Genomic DNA, 25710 nt, shown 5'->3' on the forward strand with positions numbered 1-25710 from the left:
GAGCAGAAGCTGAATTTGTCCTGCAGGGAGTCAAAGAAGGGGTTCTTGGAGGGAGAGCAATGCACACCTTTCATATCAAAAGGGAAGAGCCTCTTATTTGTGAGATGTTCCCTGATTTCACCTGATACCCAAGCACTAGGGAGACTGCATCAGTGAGCAGGAACACAGGCTGCAGGGGTAGGGAAGGCCACTAAGGATCTACCAGAGTAAATCCATGGGTGCAGTTCGCTGCTTTCTTGGAGCACCATTACATGATCATCTTCCGAGGAAGAAACCTAGGAAGGATGTGTGGGGCTGTTTTGGGGCTGGGTAGCAGTACGTCTTGCCTACAAACTCCCAAGATCAGAGCAGCCCCAGAATAGCAGGCAGCAAGCCTAACATTTCATCTCAGCCCTCTCCTCTTCACACTAGCTGAATTGGTGATGTGACCTTTAAGCTGTCTCCTTGCAGATGTTTTTTGTTGTGATTTTTTTGCGTCTGTTCCTTGGTAGATGAGAACTTGCAAGAAAATGTTAGAGCTTGGCAAGCTCGAGGGCATGGGGGCTCTGTTTTCCATCCGCCTTCTCAAGTTCCTCCCTTGTCCCCCGATTCCCAGGCTGCCCACTGCAAGGATCTGCCTTCCTCTGTTTACCCAAAAGTGTGACACTGCCATGTGCCGGTGTTTGTTCAATCCCTTCCAGCTCCTGATCCCGCTGAAATCCCAGGAAGATTTGGACAAAGCTATGGAACAGTTGGAGCTGAGCCCTTCCCTGAAGAGCCTGCGGATCCTTGTGAGCGCTCCAAAGAAAGCGAATGTGAGCCCTTCGCCTTCTCTGCTCTTTTGTGTCCAGAGCGAGATGTCTTGTTATTGTGTTGGGGAGTGGAAACGAGTCTCCTGATGGTGCAGAGCAGAGGGCAAGCTGGTCATGAGGGGGGTCAGCCCTGCTCTGGCTCAGCTGCTCGGAAATCCTCCTGTGGTGGCAGCCCAGAGACTGATCTCAGCTCCCTCTAGCTCCTCCTGCATCCTGTGAAGGGTTAAATACCATAGTGATCCTCAAACAAGGCCAAACCCTAAGAGAAGCCCTTGTGCTTTCTGCCCAGGGATGCTGTCACCATTCCTCTGTAGCCTCTCCTCCATATACAGGGTGATGCCCTGGCCCTTGCCATGCTGGGTGGCAGTGTGAGGGTTGTTCTCTCCATGTGGTGCTGCAGTACTAAAGGCCAGGAAGAGCTAACTGGAGATTCGTGCAGTCTCATGCAGGACTGTCTTTTCTTCCATATTTATTTATTTGTTTTTCCTGAGCTCAGTGGTTTTGCAGTTAAGCCTGTTAGCTTGACCTCGCTTGCACAGAATGTCTTGCCAAAGCACATGTCGTGCTGCCCCAAGCACAGGCTGTAAAGCAAGGGATTTGCAGATGTTGCAACTCTGTTTCTTCCTTATATTTCCTAGAAGTACTGGAGAGACTGGGAGTCTTGAAACTCATAGTGCTTGTCCTCATGCTACCGCTGGTGCTTGAAGCTCCTGGAACTTCTTCACTCTTTTGAGAGGCTCTCAGAAAGTGAAGGGACCAGAGTCCCAGGGGAAAACTGAGCCATCAGTTGGGGTTTCCTAAATCCTGGGCAGAAATAGAGCGATTTGTCCTAGCAACCATGGGAACATAGCAGTATTGCAAGTCAGCTACTAAGAGCAGGAAAGCCAGGTAGATTCATTCATACCTTTGAGAGTAGGTCCATCTCTGAAACATACGGTTCCAAGGCCATACATAAAATTATCACAAAATCACAGCATGCTGTAGCGTGTTATCTTAGTAAGACATGGCCACTACCCTTTAAATTGCCAGCTGGATATGCATTTCTTTGCTCTCCCCCTTATCCACCTTCCCTAGCAGAGCCTGATCCTCCACTCTGTTCCTCTGCTCTTTTACAGAGGAACCTCTGCAGTGCCCAGTCTGCCACTGAAGTCTAGGGAGTGTGGAGGAGAGGCTCTGATTTTGGGATTGCAAACCTGGGTTCAGGGCAGGGATCAGTCTTTGTATCTATCTGGAAATAATGCAGGAACAGTCTTTTATGTCAAATATCTGTATTTACCATTATCAACTGGAGCTTAATCTTATTAGAGTATTTTAAGAACAGATGTGAATTGTTTGTGAATGATTTTTGGATCACTAGATTACGTGCATGTCTTCTTTTTTTTTTTTTTTTTTTTTTTATATATATAGTTCTTGGGTAATATGGTCATAGGGACCCAAATACAGGGTTTCACATGGTGTGTCCACAAGGCCTCTGGCTGAGTCTGATCATTTCCTTTGTCTGATTACCAGCTCCTCCAACCGAACAACAGTAAACAGCATGAAATGAGGATCTCCCGATCCATGGGTGATATCATGGGATCCCTGTACAAAGACTCTGAGAGGACACGGAAGTATTCAACAGGTCAGTGAAATACAACACTGTGGGGTGTTTTGTGCTGTTACAAGCTGGCCACCATCCCCTTTCTCTTTTCTATCACAACTCTGTAGCTGCTACAGTCTGGACAGCCACCCTGATGTCTCCCACGAGTAACTCAGTGCAGCTGCTGCTTATCCTCAGCCTGAGGAAGAGACTCTGCAAGCTGCACAGGTCAGATGAGGTTGTGCTGAGCAGAGAGGCATGAAAGCTAAGAAGAACAGGAGATCTGAGGTGTAATTTGAGGGGGGAAATGCAGTGATAAAAATCTCCAGTGAATTCGATGCTGCTGAGCTTTATCAAAGTGAAGAGTGAGGATCTATAGAAAGCCAGGGCTTTCTGGGACCTTGACATACTTATTCCTTTAACCATCTGCTGTTGTTCTCTCAGCATCTCTCTCCCTTTCCCAGTTAGCGGAATAATGTAACTGAGTGGGCTTGTGTTCCTTAGCTCCTGAGCTGGGACTGGCTTCACCACATAAGGATCAAATATGTGTCTCCATGCCACCAATCTGTTCTTGTAGGTGAAATGAAGTCTGTGGTAGCTGCTTTTGTGGTTTCTCAGGAGAATGGATGTGTGCAGTGTTTTGCAGTGGTCTCATTTCAGATGAAGCAGAGTATCCCTTTCCTTCAGAAGTGCTGGGAGTAGATAACTGCAGCCTCTGAAACCAGGCTGGCAAGTGCCTGGTCTCTTCTTGAAGCTCTGCAAGGACTGGAGTTTGTTCATAGCCTTGTATAGTCTTTTCTTTGGTTTTCTGTGCTTGAGTTTATGCTTTTCTTGATTTCTAAAATACTTCTAGCTTTCTAAAATGACAAGCACTCTTGATAAGCTCTCTGTAGGACTTTTTGTGTGAAGAACCTTGTAGGATTTTGTAGAGAGCAGGGTGCTTTGTGCAGAACTGGTAAAGCAGCCCATAGGATTGTATAGCAGGGGTATGATTACTCATATTACAACCTATAGGCAGGATTAATGATTTTGTCATACAGTGAACATTCTCTGCCACGTCTGTGGGTGCTGGTTACAGTGTAATTTCTACAGATCCCTACTGTTTTCTTACAATTACTTGACAACTGTAGCAATGACAGCATCAGAGGCCTTGAATAAAGTGAGGCCCTCCTATACAAATATATGAAGATATAGAATCACAGAATCATCTAGGTTGGAAAAGACCTTGAAGATCATCCAGTCCAACCATTAACCTAACACTGACTGTTCCCAACTACACCATAGCCCTCAGCACTATGTCGACCCGACTCTTAAACACCTCCAGGGATGGGGACTCCACCACTGACCTGGGCAGCCCATTCCAACACCTAACAACTCATTCTGTAAAGAAATACTTCCTAATATCCAGTCTAAACTTTCCCTGGTGCAACTTGAGGCCATTCCCTCTTGTCCTATCGCTTGTTACTTGGTTAAAGAGACTCATCCCCAGCTCTCTGCAACCTCCTTTCAGGTAGTTGTAGAGGGCGATGAGGTCTCCCCTCAGCCTCCTCTTCTCCAGACTAAACATCCCCAGTTCCCTCAGCTGCTCCTCGTACGACATGTGCTCCAGACCCTTCACCAGCTTCGTTGCCCTTCTCTGGACACGCTCAAGTAATTCAATGTCCTTTTTGTAGTGAGGGGCCCAAAACTGAACCCAGTAATCGAGGTGCAGCCTCACCAGTGCTGAGTACAGGGGCAAGATCACTTCCCTGTCCCTGCTGGCCACGTTATTTCTGATGCAAGCCAGGATGCCATTGGCCTTCTTGGCCACCTGGGCACACTGCTGGCTCATGTTCAGCCGGCTGTCAATCCACACCCCCAGGTCCCTCTCTGACTGGCAGCTCTCCAGCCACTCCTCCCCAAGCCTGTAGCACTGCTGGGGGTTGTTGTGGCCCAAGTGCAGCACCCAGCATTTGGCCTTACTGAAACTCACACAGTTGGCCTTAGCCCATTGCTCCAGCCTGTCCAGGTCTCTCTGCAGAGCCTCCCTACCCTCGAGCAGATCAACACTCCCACCCAGCTTGGTGTCATCTGCAAACTTACTGAGGGTGCACTCGATCCCCTCGTCTAGATCATCAATAAAAATGTTAAACAGGAGTGGCCCCATATACTTCATCTTCCAAAGATCGGCTGTACTTATATGGCAGTAAACACTTCCAAACTTCTTTCTCTGTGTAACAAAAGAGTATTTTTCTCCAAGGATTTGCCCTTTCTCTGTCTCATAGCCTGTGCTGCCTTGATAACATACCCTGTGGTTTGCTGCATCTCAGACAATGATATATAGGAAATGTTCTTCTAGGGTAGGTCCAATTTAGCCCCTTGTGCAGCCATGCCCAAGTCTTGCTGAAGCCAGGGGTGGGTGGTACGTGTACAAGAGCTCTCTTCAGGCCTAGTGTTTGGATGTACTAGGGTTGTCTTTTTCTATTGTGGGTTTGTTTTTTTTTTATATCTCACATGGCTCTTGAGAGTTTGCCCAGAGTCTGGCAGAGTCACTAGATGACCCTGAATGAAATGCACACACAAATACATGGTAAGGCACAGAGCCTCAGTAGAAACCGTGCTTGAGCAAAACATCTCTGCTGCTCTTTTTTTGTCACTTGTTAAGCTGTTAATGTAAGCCAGCAAAGAGCTGTGGCACCAGGAGCTGTCACTAATGTGTGAACTGAGCATGATGGGCAGAATTGATTCCATGTGTAACTGTGCTAGTGAGAAATTAGTTTTTGAAAAGTTAGAGTTTCCTGCTAACTTCCATGCCATGCTTTGGCCTTTCCTTACTGTTTTGGAGCTGCTGTAATACCAAGAGAGTCCCTGACTACGTCCACACCACTGACTGTGAGGTGTCTCTGCCTTGAAAAGCATCCTGTAGATAAGACAAAACAGACAAAAGAAGAGGTGTCAGCTCTGCAAGGGTGAGAGCCTGAGGTACAGATGGATTTTGAGGGAATATCTGAATAGCAGAGTGGAGGAATGGACTAACATGCCGGTTTAATCTAGGTAACAGAGGAGGAGGACTGGGCAGCACCAGATGTAGGGTGCAGAGCGTGCTAACGTTGGGATCTTCAGGAGGGTCTGCATGCTGATTGCTAATGCACCAAAACTGGTGTCCTCGGTGCTGTTCTGTAGTTAGGTAGCAAAGGTAACCAGTCCACCCTACAGTCATCCCTCTGTTTTTTCCATGCAGACCATCAGTCTTGCTCTTAGTTTGAAAAGAGTTTGCAACAAACCCTCTGCACGGTAATAGCACACCAGGCCTCTCTTTGGAATTATCTGGGGTCTGTATGAAGCTCCTGCAGCCCTGCTTAGGAGATATTCGCAATCCAGCAGATTCATTTTCTTGACCTCCTGAGTCACAGAACTGGGTAATCTAGCAGCTGGGCAGCGAGCTGAAGGGGAGAGCAGTGTTTCAAATGAAGGCATAAAACTGAACGTCAGGCAATAGACAGACATGATCCTGTGTTGTGGTTCCCTGAACCAGGGATTTCATTGAACTTGGTAGATAGTCAAAAGGCAGCCTAAGAGGCTGGGATTTCTGTAGGAGAAAATATTTTTCATTTGCAGTTGCAAGGTATTTCAGTGTTTGCTTCTGCTGTCATCAAAGTGGTTGCTATCAAGAAAGCATCTTAACTCAGTTTGGCTTTTCTGTTGAAATCACATTTAAAAGGAGATTTAAAGTGACTTTAGAAAAAAAGGTGGTTCAGGGTCATGTTCTCAGTGTTTCTGAGATGTCTCATGTTTTTCTGCTGACTCTGCCGTGTTAGCAGCAGCGAAAAATAATAAAACTGCATGTTGTTGGCACAAGCACATTGGAAGGCGGGTAGATCTTCTGGGGAAGATTTGGCTATTTTTGCTTCTGCTGGACAGAAAATGTCTTCACTCCATGTCCCTGAAAAACCTTATGCAAAGTCAATATTTTCTTTTTTCCCATAAACTTTTTCAGTGAATCCCCCTTTGGGGGGGGAATGAAAAATGTTCCAGTCTCTGGGTGACCAGCATCTGCAAACGTTCAGCTGAGTGCCAGGAAACTTTGGCTAAAATCTATTTGGGTTCTGGATTTTCAGATAACTGAGGGTTGTTTTTATTTACTTTGAGGAAATACATGTTTCAGAACATTATCCACAAATTATTCAAGAGCCCCATTCCAGAATCACCATTTCAGTGGAAAGTTCCCCAAAACTTTTTTTTTTTTAATTTTATTTTATTTTTCTATGGTGGCAAACCAGGCTGCTGAGCTGTGGCATCATGTGCCTGCCAGCCCTCTCCAGATCAGGAGCGAATGCTGGCTGCATCCAGGCTGTCAAATATGGACCAGCCATGGGAACAGCAGGACTTTCACCTGGGAGAATTGACACAGCAGTGATGGTGCTGAGGTTTGCATGGGTGACTGGACACATGTGCAGCAGCATTTAACCCCTGCTAGCAGGGTGGGAGGATTTGAATGCAGATCTCCAGAGAGAAGACAGTACAAAGACTTTGCTGGTGCACAGGCTGGCCAGATGACTCTGAGGAACAAAGGCCTGGAGGTGATATCTGTGCTGTTAAATTCACAGGGCCAAGACATGAGCACTGGCTAGCCGTTGATGAGGTTGCTTAACCATTAGCACATTCCCTGGCCAACCTTGTACCAGTGGCTGCTGTCCCAGCAGTGCCTGAGCACAAATTGGGGTAGCATGGGCTAGGGACCTGTTGCAGGAGTTGAGATGGATGAGACTTCCTCTGTTTTGAGAAGAGGAGGAGAATTTGTCTGTGTGCATCATGCTAGCTGCTTTAGGGCTAGAAAATGGGCTCTGTCCTGCTTATTAGTGTAGAAGTACCCTAAGGTTTACCTTAAGATCCTCAGAGGATCAGCATGGAAAGGAGTGAGACGTGTAGGGGTCCCACTGAAAAAGAAGAAATCGGAGGAGATTTGGTCTATCTGCTCACACCTCCCCTCAACAGTCACAAAGTGAGAAATTTTCTGCAGGTTTATCTCCTCCCCTTGTACCACTGCATCCTGAGCTCTGTGTTTCTGCCAAGGCTCAGAGGAATGGCACATCTTGATGTCATGTCCCTCATTCAGCTCTGCGGCGATGTCATCCCAGGGCTGGGTTCTCCAAGGCTGCAGCTGTGAGCGTAGGTGGCTGCCAACAAACCCTCCCCAGCTCTGACTTTTAAGGGTCTTCACGTCTACATCAGGACTCCTGTTTGATGCTGATCAGTGATGGATGGAGTTTTGGGAAGGACCTGCCAGGGCAGGGAAAGGGTGAAGCCAGAGAACGCGGAGGCGGAGGAAAGCCAAGCCTGGCACAGGAGACCTGGCTGTACGTGCAGCGCCACAAACTCTGCACATACTGCATGAAAGACACTTCTTAAATAAAAATAACAGAAGGGAACATGAAAGACCCCAGCAGATGCCAGCAGTGACTGTAAGTCTCCATGCTGGCCTGGTTCGCCCTGCTCAGGACATGCTGTGCTCTAGTCTCAAATATATGGCTTTACATTAGTGCGTGTAACATGGAGCAGGAATCCCTTCCCAAAGCACCTTGCTCCAAAGGGTAACTGAGGTCAGATGCTCAATCGGTGCCAATCTGCAGAGTTTCTCGGAGTTCAGGAATCCTGAATAGAGCTGCTGAGATCTGGCCAGCATTCAGCTTATAAAGTGCCTCACAGCCTGCCCCATCCCCACTGAGTCTGAGGGCTGGAGCTACATGTCATCCTGTAGACCCCAGGAGGACAGTGTCTTGGGGGTGTCCTCTCTCTGCCTGGTGCTGCTGCTGTTTCTTGGTCAAGTGTGAAGAGCATCTGCGATGTATCAAACAGGCACATCTGGGCTTCCCTGTCCGTTTCTTCCTCTGCCTCTGGGGGGGTAAAGCAGCATTTTCTAATATATCCAATATGCCTTGTGTTGCCCCCACTGTGAATTAAACTTGCCACTGAGTACCACAGTTGCTCTCTCTCCCTGACCCCTGTTTTCCATTCCCCCCACACCAGCAGCACTGAGATTGCCTGAGGTTTTGTTAATGGGGCAGGATAGGACTGGAGAGGGGAATCAATCTTGGGTGCCGGGGCTCTACTGTCTTCCCTCCCTGTCTTCCTCCCAGGTGGATGGGCACACATGGATGTGAAGCAGCAGCAACCAGTGCTCTTGGAGGTGTGAAGCTGCATTAATTACTTTAAGCAGCTCTTCTACCCAAACAGCCTGGCTGAAACTGATCTGGTTCAATCCAGCAGTTTCCAGGCGTGCAAAAGCCTAAGCATGTTGTTTAAGTTCCTTGCCTGCTGGGAAATGGCTAGTGTCTTATCCCCTTTTACAGTTTTTGGCAGGAAATGTGACTCTGGAAGGTCAAACACAACTGACCTGATGACTGGGAGTAGTTGTTACAGGCAAAGGCTTAATGTGAGATCACGCAAAGTCTTTACGCTTATGATAAATCTCATTTAACTCCCTGGGTTCAAAATCAAACAGGGCATGTACAGCTCTTTGTAAAATCCGAGTCAAAGACTTTCTGGGCAATGAATGGGTTGTTGCAGCGAGAGATCCCAGCACTGCACGAGCAGGCCCACACCTCATTGTAGCAGTAACAGAAACTCTCAACAGAGCTAAGATACAGCGGTTACACAACGCCAAATCCTCCAGCAGCTTTTTGGAGCAAGAGCCACCCAAATGTCCTTATGATGCATTCTGGATTGACATCTGCTAAGCAAACAAGGGGATGATAATGCAGTGATTTATTCAGGGTGCCTGAACTGTTAAATGGTTAAACGTTTGTTTATTTATCTTCAAAGAGAGGATGCTGTACTTCCCAACTGGTTTTGTTTTTAGGGCTGGTGGAAAGCCAGTTCATTATGAGCGCGACAGCACTTGAGAGATTCTCTCCCCTTGATCTTGGCGTTACTTCAGTTGGACTTTTTTCCGCTGTGTTCTTATCCTGCAGGAAATCTGTGAAGGAGAAAATAGGAAGATGAAAAAAAGTAACCCAAAGCCATATGACTTTTATTTTTGCAATCCGAGCAAGGAGTCTGGAGGAAGACATACCATGGGATAGAGATATCTATGTATTTGGTATAAATCCAGCAAGCCTGATTCAGTGATATTTAACGCTGGTGTGACACTGTTAACGTTAGAAGCTCCTGATGCGTATCGGCTTAAGTGAAAGGTGGGGACTTGGATTTGTAGTGTTGATCATGCTGATGGATTTATGCCAGAGATCAATCTGACACAGTAACTGTGATGCAGAAGAGGCAGAAGTGTTGTGTTGATTGATCAGTGTTGACTTTTCCCGATGGGATAGGCCCCTTCCCAGTACCTTTTTCTTGCAATATTGTGCCTAGCCTGGGCATGTTGTTACCAAATGGTAGCAATGAACCAAAGATTTGGCAAGAGTGCTGCAAAAAGGGATACAAAGTGTAAGGAAACACATCTCCATGTGCTTTCTAACTCTTCAAGGATGTCTACTTTTTAGAAGTCTGCTTAAAAACAAGTTGTTGTGTTGTGTGAAGGCTCACATTGCACAACGCTGACCAGTTAAAGCTTCAGCATGGAGCAGCACGGATCTACGTCAACAATTCCTCACCATGAAGTGATGACAGCCCAGGGATGGAGGGGAGGGACTGCAGAAAGACAAGCAGAGCCAAGCCTGTGCATCTGGGCCAAGTGAGGGCAATGCTCCCTAAAGCCTGAAAAGGCACAAGGAATCAGTTAGCGTTGATTTGGGGGAATAAGGGGAGGAATGGGACATCTATGTAAGGAAGCTGTGGAGTTCTCTCCCAGGTGCAAAATAGAAACCCTCTTCTGCTAAACAAGCCCTGTGGGGGAGCCTGCAGAAGCCTTGCTATCTGTGCGGAGGTGCACACCATGCACTGCAAAGCCCTGGGGGTTTCCAGGTGGCTCTGCCTGGTGTGGAGGCTCTGCCAGCTGCAGGCGTGGAGCCTCTGGGGCTACAGACAGGGGAGAAAACCCTCCCTTGGCAGGAGATGTGACAAGCTGATCCCACAGGTCGTTCCCTTCTGGGTGGTTCATGGATTTGAGGGCTGGTTTTCCATCCTCTTTACTTTCATATAGGGAAGGGGGAAAGAAGATGGGTATTTGAGTGCAAATTGTTTTCTGTATAAGAAGCGTTTAAGTGATGTTGCACTGAGTTCACTCGGGCTGTTTCCCAGATTGCTGAACAAGGCAGTGATGTGATCCAGGGAGGAGATGCCTGGAGGTCAAAGAGGGAAGGTGGGTTTGGAGTTTGTGTTTTGCTTTGAGATTGACTGTATCACAAGAAAACCCTAAAGTCCTTTTTTTGCTGTCATCAACAGCACCTAGATACATTGCACAGCTTTTAGGATTCAGGGTAGGTTGAAGGCCAAAGTTTGCTAAATGTTGTGTGGCCCCACAGTAACAAACTGTCCCTGTTGCAAAAGCTTTGTAGGACATCCATAAACAGTATCACATCTCTAGCTTCTCTGTTCCCTTCCACATAAGTTCAAACCCAGCAGCATGTCCAGGAGGTCCGTGATCACTGGAACAGCGTCTCTGGAAGGATTTGGATGTGGCAAGTCCTCTCTTTGACCCATGCCTTTCCTGTGTCCTAGGCTCTCTGCACACTGGCCGGAGCTCTCCACCCCCGGGCAGCGTTCCTGAAGAGCAACAGCAGATTGCTCGCCAAGGATCCTATACCAGCATCAACAGTGAGGGCGAGTTCATCCCTGAGACCATGGATCAGAACGTAAGTGGGGCCAGGGCATGTCAGTTAAACTAGAGCAGCATTAGGCATAGGGGAGGCTGTGCCCTGAGTGCCATTCCCACCATTAAATCCCCAGCGGGCCCTGTGCATGGGCCTCAGGCCAGCTTTTTCCAGGAATGGGTGCCCCTGGGCTTGCAATGCTCAAGAAACAGCAGGTCCGATTTCCAGGAACCCTAAGAGCCAGCTACAGTGGTGATGGCAGCATGCTCGGGAACATCAGGTAGCTCTGGAGGAGCATAGATCTGGGACACACGTGCATGCCAGCTGCCGGGCCCTCGTGGCCGCAGCCTTCCCAGATACCAGGGACCACAAGGGAGTGTGCCAAACAACTGATTGCCTGCGGTTGCAACAGCCTGGGGATGTCAGCAGCTCTCACTGCTTCCCGTGTGCTGTTTCTGCCTGAGCTCCAGTTACAGTTCTTGGCTCTGCCCACAGCTTCTCTCTATGGTTTTGTCTCTCTGTCCCTCCCCCATATTTTTTTTTTCCTGTCTTAATAAGTAGTTTGTATATTCTAATTCCTCAGCAATAAAAAAGCAGCTAGTTCTTCAGCAGTGGTGAGCAATACCTCTTCCTCCAGTCAATTTGGTACCCACGATGGGGGAAGCTCTGCAGTGTCGAGGGACCAGAGCAGAAGCAGCTTACGCCTCCCTCTCCATTTGCATCTCTGCTCAAACTATAGCTCTGAAGAGCTTAATATAGGTCCTGTGAAGTCACCGGGGCTGTCTGGGCACACAATTCATTCTTTCAAAGCTCTTGGAAGGGCAGGACCGGGATCCACAGTTTGCAGGAGGGCTGGCTGTGCAGGAGGGACATGGAGGGACATCTGGAAGGCACTAAGCTCACTCCACAGGCTGCTGTGACGGCCCCCAAGGATCTTGCCTGAGGAGACATGCATTTTCTACACTCAAATAGCACCCACTAGCTCTGCTTTTGTGTTCAGGCTGTGCCAGTGTTTCCATGGCAAAGTTGTGTTTTCAGCGGTTTATTATATAGCCATTAATAAAATAAGAAGTCACTCCGGGTGAGTCTTGGCAGCGTCAGAGCGCAGATGTATCTTGTGCTCCTTGCAGCCAAAAGTTGGCTTTCTATTGTTTTCACATGCCTTCCAAACACATTTAGTAGGATTAAGACAAAGTGTGTGTGTGTGCAGGGGGAGGGTCCCCATGAACTCCCCCTTGGGTGTAAATCAGCGCAGCTCCACTGGCTGTTACTGGAGCTCCGTTAGCGCTAGCTGAGCTCTGAGCCTGCTCCTGATGAAGGTTCCCAGATGCTCTCCTCGCTTTTCCCCAGGATCACGCTGTGGGTGGCCTGCTGCCCTTCTCTGGCAAATTAAATGTAGGAGAAAGGGAATTTGGGGATATGGGTTGTTTTTTTTTCTCTCCTCCTTGAGCAGCCATGCTTTTCCCCATATGGGCTTTGCCCTCAGAATGTCCTTGTGCTGCAGCTTCCATATGTGCCTCATAGAAAACCACTTACAAGCTGGTGCTTGCTGCCTGTTGGGGGATGCCCCTGTGCAAGCCTGTGATGTAACTGTGGTCTTTGCCTTGAGATCAGCTTGGCAGATGAACAGAAGTTGAGTATGGAGCCTGCTTGGATTCCCAATTTTATGCTTTTGAGAAATGTATCTGTTTCAGCATTGTTTTAACTGCTGGGAGAGACCTGGTGTGGCTGGCAGAGGTGGGGAGTGGGGTCTAGCAGAGCTCTTGCTCCTCTTTGGCTAGTGTTTTTTGAAGGATGAGGCTTTGGGGTAAAAACTGGGAAGCAAAGAAAAATTGCACTTTCCAGTTGGAACTGTTCTGCCAAAACAATGCAAGCTGTTATGACAACTGGTCGAGGAGGTCTAACGCAGGAGCAGCGCATGGAAGGGGAGGCTGTTGCTGTACAGAGGGAAGGAGGAGCGATGTGGGTCCAGGAGCCAGTGAAGTGTGACTCCACGTGGTGTTTAACCCTCATTGTTCAGCTTTCCCAGGAATGAGCTGGTCTTGGGGCTGGCTGCGGAGTAGAGGTTAGTGAGTGTCCAGAGTGGGTCTGCAGCCAGGAGGAAGCATTGTACCAAACATAGCATAGCATGGCCCTGAGCAAGTTCTGTTCCACGTAGAAGTGCACATAGCCCCTAGGTTTGCCACTCGATACAAAACCTCTATTGTTACTAACCAGCTATAAATAACCCCCTCCCGTACAATGTCTCATCCAGGAAGCAACACAAATGCAGCTTTTGACTCACTGAGCTAGTGAGAGCCAAGCCAGTTCCTCCAACAAAAAGCCCTGATGATGCTTTGCTTATCACTGGAGAGGAAGGCTGGTCTTGTGTGCCAGGGCAGCTCAGGATGTCAGGAGTCCAGGGCTGCAATCCTGGCTGTGGCCCACAATATCCATTTGGCCTTGGGCACATCATTTGTGTCCTGATATTTATGTTTTTATTATTATTATTGTTTTTTCACAAATACTTTGAGTACTTTGAATCTCATTGACTTCTCGGCATGCTTTGAACGTCAGGGTGCTAATTATCTTTGCCTCCATTTCCCTACTAGCAAATAGTAGTTGGAAAGAACTATAATCCAGAGGGGCACCGTAAATGGATTTCCACTGGGAAGAAAACTTCTGTTAGATTGGATCTCATCTGTACTGGTGCTGGCATCAGCTGGTGTAAATCAGCCGGCTTCAGTGGAGCTTTGGTGACCCTGCGGAGGTCTGCTAGTATCGGAGCTTGAAGAGCTACAGTGCATAGTTTTATGTTTTTTCCCTTTTCTTTCACTGTCAGATGCTTGAAGCTTTCATCAGCCCTGATGAGTCACTGTCTGGGAGCTGCCAGTCACTGGACAGATCTGTGGACAGGTGAGTTGTGCATGTCACCATGTTCACAAGCTGAAATGCAGCCTCTGCTTCACAGCAGGAGAGGAGCAGGGTCAGTGGCATCCCCTGAGGTTCCTGTTGGGATGAGGATGTACCTGAGAAAACCAAATTTATCCTGAGTGCTAAAAGCCATATCCCAGCACAGACATCTGTGTGATGGTATGATTTGGATTTCAGTAATCTGAGCTGGACAGAGTAACTGGGCATCTGCAGACAGCCTGGCTTTCTGTACCCAGATTTTCTGCTTTGGTCAGATCCCTCTCCTACCCCTCTGGCTTTCTGCAGTCAATACTCCATTAGCCTTTCCAGGCCTCCTCCTCCCTGGGCACGCTATCTGCTCTCCACTGACCACTTGTAAATTTGGCAGCCCCTGTGCACTGCCAGCAGCCACAGACGTGTCAGTCAAGGTGCTGAGGACACCAGATGAGCAACAACTAAGTTTAGCTTCTCAGCAGGAAGCAACTAGGACACGTTGTACTAACACAGGCTGCAGTTCAATAGTTGGTGCGGCTGGTTGGTCCAAGCTCACACGTGCACAGCAACCGTATGTTTACTGCTGTGCATGGTAGGCTGTGTATAAGACACAGTGTCCTTTTGGGAAGCAATATATATATTTTTTTTTCCCTCTGCATAAAAGATTTTCTTTTTTTTCCCCTGTTGCTTTTGCCGTACAGCACCAAGGCTGTGTTCCAGCAAGTCTGCGTTGTGTTGATTTGATTGTGTAGTGTGCTTCAGGTTTGCAGCTCTGTGCGCTTTGGATTTGTCTCAGCATCGAGGTCCGTTTCCTTTCTGTGGCTTTTAATAATTTCCTGTGATGTATTTGCTCATTGTTACCGCTGTATCGAAACTGGATTCCTTGTGGTCCCAGCCTCTATGCCCCAGCTTTGCTTTTGCAGACTTTGCTAGGAAGAACAACAGAAGGAACACGGCCTGGTTGTAATACTTTGTTGTGAACTGAGAGAAGAGTGTTAGGCATGTTTGTGAGAGGGTACTACGGCTTGATTTCACATATAAAGAAGCAGGCAGCTGTGTTCAGTCATGGGGTCTGGGAGCTTGAAAAAGCATGAGGAAGGCTATATTCTTCAAAGGCAGAAAGAGGAGTAAGTACAGCTATTCCTGCAAAGATGTAGCTGAGCCCTTGCAGCCAATTGCTTGAGATGGCATTAGCCTCAAGAGGGCAGAGCTAGTCACCAGGCATGGTGACCAGTCTGATGCTAAGAAATAACACAACAAATTCTGCTTCGCTGTAGCAAACCTGCTGTGATCAGCTTTGACATGAGTAGATTTTAGAGCACTTTGCAAAACAGATTTCTACTACTATGCCCATTTTATTAAAAGGGAAAGAGGAAAAACAACCAGTCCAGATCACCCTGTTGGCCCCTAGAGAGGCTGGGGTGAAGTTAGGATTGCTGAGATCCCCTTGCAGTGCTTTATCATCCTCTCAATGTAGTTTAAAGACCTTGAGCCTTGAAGCACCAATCCCACACTCTCCCTTCTGGTCTTCTGGGAGGGTGTGTGTGCCCAGTGATGGTACAGCCCCTCTTGCATGAGGAAGGTGGGGAATGATTTTGCAGAGAAGGGGAGACCTACATGAATCGAGCGTGACTGAAGGACTCCAGTGTGTACATCTGCAGCAACTAAGCAATGTTCATTGTTAGGTTAATGGCTGGACTAGATGATCTTCAAGGTCTTTTCCAACCTAGATGATTCTGCGATTCTGTGAAAGCAGAGTTGCACAGCTGAACACTTGATGTTGAGGGAAATCTGTAGCCCTCCTCCTGTGCTGTCTTGTGCATAGGTGTTACGGTCTTTGGCTGCTTCGTTTCAGCCTGGTGACTCTGTTTTTTGCAGAATCCCTTTTGTTTGCCACAGGAACAAGCTGCAATCCAGCAAAAAAACAGTCTTCATTCCTGTGCAGCTTGAGGATGGGAGCTCATTTGGGTAGACTGGTCTGATCAGTGCATCTTGTGGTATAGCCTGTCATTTCTGTATGTAATCACTTCCTAATTCATTCCATAGCCTTTCTGATATAATAAAGTCTATCCTTTTTTTTTGTTTCATCCCTTTGCAGCCCTCCCTTTACCCAAACCCCTGTTCCTGGAAGGAAGACCCATCCCAAAGACAGTCTTGACTGCATGGGTAAGCACTCTTGGAAGTTTGCATTCACTTAAAAGTATAAAAAGCATGTAGTAAAGAGACTGGATAAAGGCTATTAGAGAGATGACACTGCACGAAAAGCAATTACAAACAATCAAGTAAACCCACTCCATCGCTCAGGTTACACTTCAGAAATGACCCTGCAATGATCAAACATGAATGTTCTCTAAAATCAAAAGGTCCAGAGCATCAAACACAGGCAGGGCTGCTCTTGTCGTCATTAAACCTTCTTGGCTCTGCAGCAACAGTGGCAGTAATACTGAAGAACCTTTGGGCCTGGTTTGGAAATCAATTTACAGCAACAACAGTCCAAACTGGGTAGCAAGGGCCCTGAAATAAATGGATGCGAGCAAGTAAAGCTGTTGAAAGATCAGAGATGACTTCTGTGTTGATAGAAGTTGCTGAGGGGACCTTGCTGTTGTATTTGGAGACAACTGTGAGGTACTGACAAGCTGGAAACAACCTTGTGGGATCATATTTCGTCTCTGTTAGTACCGTGCGTTGCACTTTCAGGATCCCAACTTCCTACATAGCAAAACCCAAGTCCCAGACTCTCTAGGGAGTTATACCTCTTCCACTTGCATTAATAATAATCTGTAATACTGCAAATGCTGTTAAAGAAAGTGTACTGGTAACTTGCAAGGATCATCGGTTACTGCTTAATCACTTATAAACATCCAGCTGGTTAAATCATGGAAACTCTGTAATATTGTAATGACTTTCACTATTAAAAATGAGCAAATGGCAGTCAGCCTGTGGCATGATAACTCATTTCTGGCCTGAGGCAGGATTTCTAGATTGAACTGTAGAGATGAAGCTGCGGTCAGTCCACGTTGCTGAAGGTTTTAATACATCCCTAGTGGTAGGGGAGGCATTTTGGTTTGAGACACCACTCAGCATCGTTGCTCACACGTGGCTCACTGAGAACCTCCTGACCTGTCCTTGTTGCTTTTCTTGCTGACCATATTTCAGCCATTATGTGCTCCTCTTGCGCGCTGCTGTAATGGGGAAATCATGCTGAAGTGCAGCAGAGGCCAGGAGCGGTCTCCAAGGAGCGGCTGCTGGCCCCAGGCTAAGACAAACAAACAATCAGAACGGACTGTGTCATTAGAGTTGGATGGAGGAAAAACAGGAGGTGAAAGATGGGGGGGAGGGGGGAAATGACAGATATTTTAATCTCAAATTATTCAGTGCTACCAGCAATGGCTTCCTGTGCTGTGTTTTTTATTAAAAAAATATGTCCTTATCTCACATGTCCATCCATCTCTTTCATAATCTCACTCTAATCTAAACTCTGATAGTCTTTAATCCCTTCTGTATATTCTAAGTCTATCTTTCTAGCATTTAATCAAAATAAATATAAAAGTTTGGAGCTCTGGAGGTATAAATTGGTCTCTGGCTTTCAGAGGTCAGGAATTGTATCTGAGAAGAAAAAGGGGAGAGATCACCCAGTGTTAGCCAAGTGCTGTTTTTTTACATTTCCCTAGAAATAGCTGATACCAGAGCAGAGGTTTTGCAGTAGATGGATCTGGGCCTGACCCTGGCTGGTAGTTCTGTTTCCACACTAATTTTAGCATTTTCCATATGCAAATAACATGTTTAGTGCTCTGCCGTGGAAACCAGGCATGGTCTATGTTAATCCCCTGCCTTGTATTTGAACAGTGTGGGCCAGGATCCATAAAGTCAGCAGTTAAGCCTCTTTGCTTTTAGGGTACCAAGACCAGTGTGTCTAACCCTTATTTTTGACTAAAGAGTGCGTGACTAGATAGATTTCAGAGTGAGCCTTGGGGAATGTATGATTGTGTTCACGAACAGCTTGTCACCTCATTCTTGCCTGTAATTCAGTGTGAAGACCAGAACTCTTTCCCATAAGAAGCAGTCTGGGCATTTATACTGTGTCTTCTTCCCTCCTGTCAGATTTTGACATCCCGTTCTGTGAGAGGTTTGGGAAAGGTGGGACCTTCCCGAGGCAGTACCACCTCTCCCAAAGTCGCAAGGACTACAGTGATGGTAAGAAAACAATGGAGGATCGGGGTGGGAGGTGCTCAGTTCAGGATCTCCATGGCTTATGACAATTCTTAGGACTGGAGAGACGTGAGAAGGAGAGGTTTCTAATAAAGGGAGAACCACCAACTAATTTGGGATTCACTTGTGTATTCTGAAGAGCATCCTCTGTGAGACCTTGCAGATCTGCTCTTGGAAAGTGCTGGGCATCTACAGCGTGTATGAAAGTCATTGCTCAGCTCCTCCTCTGCTTACACTGGTTGTTTTAACTTAACCACATGGATGATTGGCATTTCTCATCCCTGGCAATATTAGCCTTTCTGTTCCCCTAAATTGCTTTCTTTTGAGGATGCTGGTTTGTGACCTTTACAGCAGGTTTCTCACAGAGCTGTAGGAAATCCCCTAGCAATTTCAGGGTACCAGTATCTGTTCACATCTCTGTGTTAAGCTGGTGAGCTCTGAGCTTTGGGGACCACTTCATGACCTTCTTACTGCCTCTTCTTTCACTGTATAAGACTGCAGGTGGTGGGAGGCAAAACTGAATAAGAATCAAATTCCCTTGGAAAAAAAATACTGAGGACATGCAGACAGCATATTGAACCTTCCAGAATGAACTTCACCTTTCACTGACACCACCCTTGTGAAAGCAATTATGAGATCTGGCATTGTTTGCATGATCATTTATATTGTGGATTTAGGGGATGGCAGGGATAATTTGCAGTGTAAATCCCTGCCTGTTCAGAGTTTAACTGTGAGTAACCACCAACAAAAGTCCTAATGTAGTTAAACTGTTGCATAACCCTCTGGAAACATCTGCATTAGATATAATGCTTGCTGTTAACAGCTCTTCAATTGAATTAAAAATGTTCACAGGGCTTTGCTTCAGTTTCATTAAACTTGTTTTGTTTAATTTGAAGAGGTGCATCACTGGATTTGGGCAGCAACGTGAGGAGGTGATGATAGGTAGATCCAAGCTGGTGTGTGCGTTCTTGCCGTAACTCTTCCCCTTTTCTCCTACAGGCCGGAGAACTTTCCCCAGGAGTTACTTCCCACAGGAGAACCTGTTTCAGCTTGTCCCTTCTAGCCGAACCAAGAGCTTTAATGGGGACAGCAAGCTCAGCACCTTGCAGTACGATGAGTACAGGCCCAAATGGTGGAACAATTGTGAAAAAGGTCTACAGGTCTTCAGCACCTCCCCCACAAAAGCTAGGAACTGTAAGTGAATCAAAGCCACCGGTGTCTGAGGTCTCAGTACATCCAGGTCTCGACACAAAATTAAGTTGCCGTGACCTGCTGAGTTACTGGGCATTAACTAAGCTAACCATGTGTGAATGCACTTTGATTCCACCCCCAACATGAGGCACACTGTGCTAGCTTATGTCTCAGTGAGGAAGATTTAATACAACACACTGTATCTTACCTTGGCCTGGAGCTGAGAGCGTGTGTGGGGTCAGCTGGTGTTCATCACTTGCTGAGTTGCAGAAAATTGCGTCTGTGTTGGACTGTCAGTTTGCTCACGCAGCAGAAGCTTCCAGGAGACTTGGGATGTGGGAGAAAATGTGTCCAGAGTCTCCATTCCTTGGCTTACATTGCTATCACCCCAGAACCCAAAGATGGTATTGCAGGCTGCTCTGGTATTGCAAGACTGGCCATGTTATAGAAATTGGTGCATTCTGGGCCTGTTTAGTGATGGATAATAACCTCGAAATGACCAGTGAGATAAAACTCTTTACTGGTTCCTGCCTGGGTTGTCGTTCAGCCATGCTGTACCCTGCTAACTAGTCCTATAGCAGAGGACAAAAAGTCCAACATTGGCTAAGAAAGCAGTTTTTGGAGGAAGGACTCTTAAAGAAATGTGACTCTGGTGCTTGCAGCCCAGAAAGCCAACCATATCCTGGGCTGCCTCAAGAGAAGTGTGGTCAGCAGGTCGAGGGAGGTGATTCTCCCCCTCTACTCTGCTCTCATGAGACCCCACCTGGAGTGCTGTGTCCAGCTCTGGGGCCCCCAACATAAGAAGGACATGGACCTGCTTGAGTGGGTCCAGAGGAGCCACAAAGCTGATCAGGGGGCTGGAGCACCTCCCTTATGAGAAGAGGCTGAGAGAATTGGGGTTGTTCAGCCTGGAGAAGAGAAGGCTGCGGGGAGACCTTATAGTGGCCTTCCAGTACTTAAAGATGTGGAGGGACTCTTTATCAGGGAGTGTGGTGATAGGATGAGAGGTAACGGTTTTAAACTGAAAGAGGGTAGATTTAGATTAGATATAAGGAAGAAATTCTTTACTGTGAGGGTGGTGAGACACTGGCACAGGTTGCCCAGAGAGGTTGTGGCTGCCCCCTCCCTGGCAGTGTTCAAGGCCAGGTTGGACGGGGCTTTGAGCAACCTGGTCTAGTGGAAGGTGTCCCTGCCCATGGCAGGGGGTTTGGAACTGGCTGATCTTTAAGGTTCCTTCCAACCCAAACCAGTCTATGATTCTATGATTCTGGGACTTGTTTCTGCTTTATACTCATGCAGACTGGGAGACATCCTCCCCTACCAGTAGCATTATTGCAAGCCTGATTTGCACTTTGTAAGGGCAGATGGACCCTGATTCTGAAATCTTCTTGCTGTGCTCTTCTCTCAACCCTCTCCTCTCTCATATAGCTCTGCAGGCACCTGTGAACTGGAGGCTGGGGAAGCTGCTTGGAAGAGGAGCTTTTGGGGAAGTTTATCTCTGCTACGATGCTGACACTGGCCGGGAACTGTCAGTGAAGCAGGTGCCTTTCGACCCTGACAGTCAAGAGACAAGTAAAGTGAGTACGAGGGCAGGACGTTGTCCTGCAGCACGTTGGGGAATCCTGGGCTAGAGGCTGCAGGTAGAGGTAGCAGAGGGGTCTGTGTCTGTGATGGAAGGCAGTGTGTGGAGACAATATGTGTTGTTTGCTCTCTTCAGAGCGATCCCAGATGGCTTGTGGCACTAGTCAGCATGCTCTGGTGACTTCTCTGCCTCCTAGTTCTTTGGTCATGTTGGTCTGCTGTGTCTCAGATATCGTCTCTTGCAGGTCTGTCTTGCTCTTCCTTAGTTTCAGCCTTCTTGCTCCCTTCACCTTCTTCCTACTCTGGGTGCTGCATTAGCTTTGCTGGTGTCTTCATTCACACCTTTCCAGAAAAACTCCTTGAACACAAGCAATAATAATAAGTAAACCTGTCTCAAAGACAAGCCCTTGTGTATCCCATCCGTCTTTCTCCTTACCTTTTTCTTAGGGCCATGCTCCTCATTTCTGAGCCTTATGTTGCTGATGTCCTCATGGGCAGTTTCACAGGTGCTATGAAAAGAATGCTCACCATGGACTAATATTTGGATAATATTCTCAGAGTAACCATTCCCTTTCATCACACATTATGTCTGTTTTGTTGCAGGAGGTGAACGCCTTAGAATGTGAGATTCAACTGTTGAAGACTCTCCGCCATGACAGGATAGTGCAGTACTATGGGTGCTTGCGCGATCCTGAGGAGAAGAAACTGTCTATCTTTGTTGAATACATGCCAGGGGTAAGTGCAGTTCCTGCTAAAGATTATCCTGAGCGACAGAGAACAGATTTAGACTGCCCTGGAGTTTGGTGAAATTTGGATCTGGAGTTAAGCTGTTCAGCTGAGCTGCTCTGTATCTAATGAGCCAAACCAAAACAGTGGATGCATTCCTAAGGCTGGGGAAAGCTTAGGTTGTGAGTCAGATGTCATGGTGAAGCCCCACAACATGACGCTGGGTGGAATCAAAAGCCTTGAAGGCAGGTTTTAGGTTTGAGTCCTGGAGCAGGGTGTGTTCCCAGTCTGGAATCTGAACTTGGTGAATGTAGGACATGATCCAGATCTGGCTCCAAACACTGTGGCTTGAGCCTATCCTTAAGTATTTATTGCAAATCCCTGCAGGAAAAGCTAATAGTACAACTGTCCACCCACAGCTGTCACCAATTATTTATGGCTTTCAGCACGTGTGTATTAAAAACAGTGTTACTCACTTGTAAGTCTCCTGTTCAGGACAGAAATTTTTGTTGGTAGCATTATCCTCTCATGCAGGAGTGGCTTCAGTTTGTGACTTTGCTGATATAGGATGAAATAGCCCTAGGGAAAAAGAAGATCAGAAATCTTAGAGGGAGTCTAAGCAGGGGTTGGAGTATGTGCAGATTAGTTGAACATTTTTTTCTCTGTTTGCGAGCATGTGAATGACATCAGCCATTTAGACAAAGTCATTGGTTGGTATAAACCAGCATAACACTATTTACATTGCTGGAGGATCTGTTCTCCTAAGTGCCGCCTGTCCAGCTGGATTAATTCCCCAGAGTGTGGGAGAATAAACCCTTGTTTATACAGAGATTTGTAAGGTCAGAAGGGACTATTAAGTCATCTCGTCACAAATAATTTTGGTCATTAGTAAACGTGCTAGAAACTCCCCTAATGCATCTTGCACGTGAGTAATCAGGTGGACTTCCACACGTTTGAGTCTCTTCCATGCCCTGTCCTCCCTGTCTCCCTGTGGGCAAGCATCTCACTTTCAGGCCTTACCACGAGGCATGGACCCGGGAGTTTCAGCAGTCCCTCTGCTGCTTATTCTGCAGTGTGCTGATGTTTGTTAGCAGCCAGGAAACCAACATTTGATGCTGGGGCAGTGTCCAGAAGGGCTGGAAGTTGAGTGTTTGTTTTTTTTAGTGATAAACCAGAGCTCTGACCAAATACAGATTGACTTTTGTGCTGCAACAACGGCTCATTTCACAAAAGCAGCTCAGGGCTTTGGTTTCCAAGGCCAGTGGAAGTGAATGAGTTCCCAGACCTTGCAGGACAACAGCTCTGCAGTGCTGGATCTGGTCAAGCTTCTGATTTATCACAGCCAGCTTGGCAAAAGCTTCATGGGGCCAAGCTTGGGTGCACTGACACCTGGCATTCCTATGATTGCCCCCATTAAATAGCTGACTCTGTATTTTCTGTCCTGCCCTGCCCATAAACAAGTTTTTTGAATTTATGCTTGGAAAACAGAATGGTCTATTTGACCACAGGCCTTAAAAACCCCATTTCCCCTTCTTGTTTGATGTCCCCCCAGCAGCATGAGGGAGACCAGGATAAGAAAGCTTGTTTAGTTGTGGGTGAGGGAACATACCCTGCCTACAAGTTGTACGAGGGGGTAATTTCAGAGCATCTTGGGTTACTTCAGCAGCAGTGTGAAAGGGAAGGGAGAGGCCCATCTACAGGATCACCACCAGCCTCAAAAGAAGGCCAAAACAGTAGCTGGGCAGAGCAACAGCAGAGGTGGGTGGATGTGGAAAAGCTGATAAAGTTTGACTGACTGACTTGGAGCAGAGCAGCCCACTGTTTCCAGAATCGAAGGACTATGGCAATCTTGGATCAACCCCAGAGCTGCAGGACAGGCAGAAACTGGATGAGTTTCCCCTCCTGCTTTCCAGATAACTTGAATTCTGGAGGTAGAGCTGGGTGTGTCCTCTCTGACTGAACCCAAAGTCTACCTCTGGTTCATTCCAATTGGACAGAAAATATAGCTAAAACCAAGGGGGGTTAACCTCTTGCAGATGATAGATGTCTGCACCCCTGCTTCCTTTCCTCTTTGATCAATAAAATCAAACCAGTCAGAGCCTGCATGCCTGGGTCAGAAATTCAAGTACTTGCAAATTGTCTACCCTGGGTGGTCTTACTGAATCAGTCCCATGTGGGGCTGATCATGCCCCTCATGACTCTGTCTGCCTCATGGCAGTGTGTACTCCTTGCTGTGAGAAGTTGTGGGGGCAGGCTTCATAGAAGACTGATTTATCAGCTTGAAGAACGAGTCGAGTTGATCCTCTCACTTGAGTTGTAACTGCTGATCAGTTTGGTCCTTCTCCATGAGCTATTGGTGACGTCCAGCCACTAGAGGGGGAAAAAGATCTGTCGTGTTGGCAGAAGGTAGCTCTGGTGGTACCTTTTTCTCCACTGGGATTTGGGACGCCTTTGCTCCATTAAGCACTTAGTGGATTTTTATCTTGCTGTTTCTACAGAAGAGTGGGGGGTTTTTGAGCTGGAAGATAGAGTGGTCAGGAAAGTTTAAAAAGCCACTGTGACATGATGGTTCTGCTGGTCCTTGTAGTTGATGTGTGTTGCTTCTTTGCAACAGGGCTCAATAAAGGATCAGTTAAAAGCTTATGGTGCTCTGACTGAGAACGTCACACGGAAGTACACCAGGCAGATCCTGCAGGGAGTCTTCTACTTACACAGCAATATGATTGTCCACAGAGACATTAAAGGTGAGTAGATAATACAGAGGGGCTTCTTGCTTGCTCGGATTTGTTCAACCCAACCTCCCCCTGCCCCACTATAAATCACTGTGCAAAACACGGTGCTGGGATCTGGTATTTAAAGTATTTTTACCCCTGGCCTTCACCAACTTGAACTATGAGAATCTTGAAGAAGCAGCTGAAACCAAAATCTTGTGCTATCTTTGTGCTTGGGAAGCCCAGATTAAGTACTCTTGAGAGGGATTATTGTTAACTGCCCTTACACATCTAAAAACCTGGTGTAACACACCCAAGAATTGAGAGGACCTGGCATTCAGAGATCTGAGGCTCTGTTCTGCTCTCTGTGGGTGGGGAGGATGATCTGTTGTCTCCCGTTCATTGCTCACTCTTGGGAAACCTGCTGAGTGAGGAGATGCCGGTGGGAGTCAACCCTCTCAGAGAGCAGCTGCCTTAGGAGAGAAGGATTTTACATAATGCCAAGTCCAGCCCCACCAAGGCCCTTTGGGCTCTCTCATGTCTGTCTCCTTGCCTGTGTCCTTCCTGCTGTCCTCACTGTAGCCACTTCAAGTTGCTGCTTCATCTCTTGGGGTTTTTGGTTTTGCTTTTCACCCCAGGTGCCAATATTTTGAGAGATTCTGCTGGAAATGTGAAACTTGGAGATTTTGGGGCCAGCAAACGCATCCAGACTATCTGCATGTCTGGAACGGGGATTAAATCTGTCACGGGAACACCATACTGGATGAGCCCAGAGGTTATCAGTGGAGAGGGCTACGGAAGGAAAGCTGATGTGTGGTAAGGAATACAGTAGAAACCCCACCACTGCTGCTTAAATCAAACAATCCCCTTAGGAAGTTGTAATGGGAACAACAGGTATAGCTAGTAGATGGAAGACAAAGCAGTTCCAAGGATGGAAATAGGAGCTGAATGTTAAGATCAATTATGCAGATACCTAGAGGGAGCACGTTGTAGCTGAAGGTCCCAAAACAGGAGCACTCAGAATCACAGGTTGCTTTTGGAAGCTCTTATTATGTGTGAGGGTTATGTGCAGCTCCACCCCGTAGCTTCTCTTTAATTCTGGAAAGCAATAAATGAGGAGAAAACCCTGTCTTCGTAGTGTGCTTTCTGTTGGGTGCCCAAGCAAGTAGGGTCAACAAAAACTAGTTCCTCCAACAGAACCCTGCTCTGGCTGATGGGAGGGAAGTGTGGTTCAATTCGTTAGGAGCAGCGATGAATGGAGATGGCAGAGGGAGTCCCTGCTGAGACAAGGACTCCTCAACAAGCACAGAGAAACCTCTTAGGCTCTTTGCTGCTCATCTGACTTGCTC

At 47.2% G+C, this 25710-nt stretch overlaps 1 protein-coding gene across 4 annotated transcripts in view; it reads left to right on the forward strand.

Moving 5' to 3' along the window:
• LOC141943814 (mitogen-activated protein kinase kinase kinase 3-like) overlaps positions 1-25710 on the forward strand; it is an 84425-nt gene that overhangs the window by 55474 nt on the left and 3241 nt on the right. For all 4 annotated transcript variants that reach the window (XM_074869475.1, XM_074869468.1, XM_074869480.1 and 1 more), the window contains 11 exons: positions 681-794; positions 2301-2412; positions 10966-11099; positions 13879-13952; positions 16042-16109; positions 18045-18137; positions 19152-19346; positions 20772-20920; positions 21528-21659; positions 24265-24394; positions 25000-25177. In XM_074869475.1, coding sequence (XP_074725576.1) covers positions 681-794; positions 2301-2412; positions 10966-11099; positions 13879-13952; positions 16042-16109; positions 18045-18137; positions 19152-19346; positions 20772-20920; positions 21528-21659; positions 24265-24394; positions 25000-25177 — 1379 coding nt within the window. The remainder of the gene's footprint in view (positions 1-680; positions 795-2300; positions 2413-10965; positions 11100-13878; positions 13953-16041; positions 16110-18044; positions 18138-19151; positions 19347-20771; positions 20921-21527; positions 21660-24264; positions 24395-24999; positions 25178-25710) is intronic.

Source organism: Strix uralensis, chromosome 1 (assembly GCF_047716275.1).
Source record: "Strix uralensis isolate ZFMK-TIS-50842 chromosome 1, bStrUra1, whole genome shotgun sequence".
NCBI lineage: Eukaryota > Metazoa > Chordata > Aves > Strigiformes > Strigidae > Strix > Strix uralensis.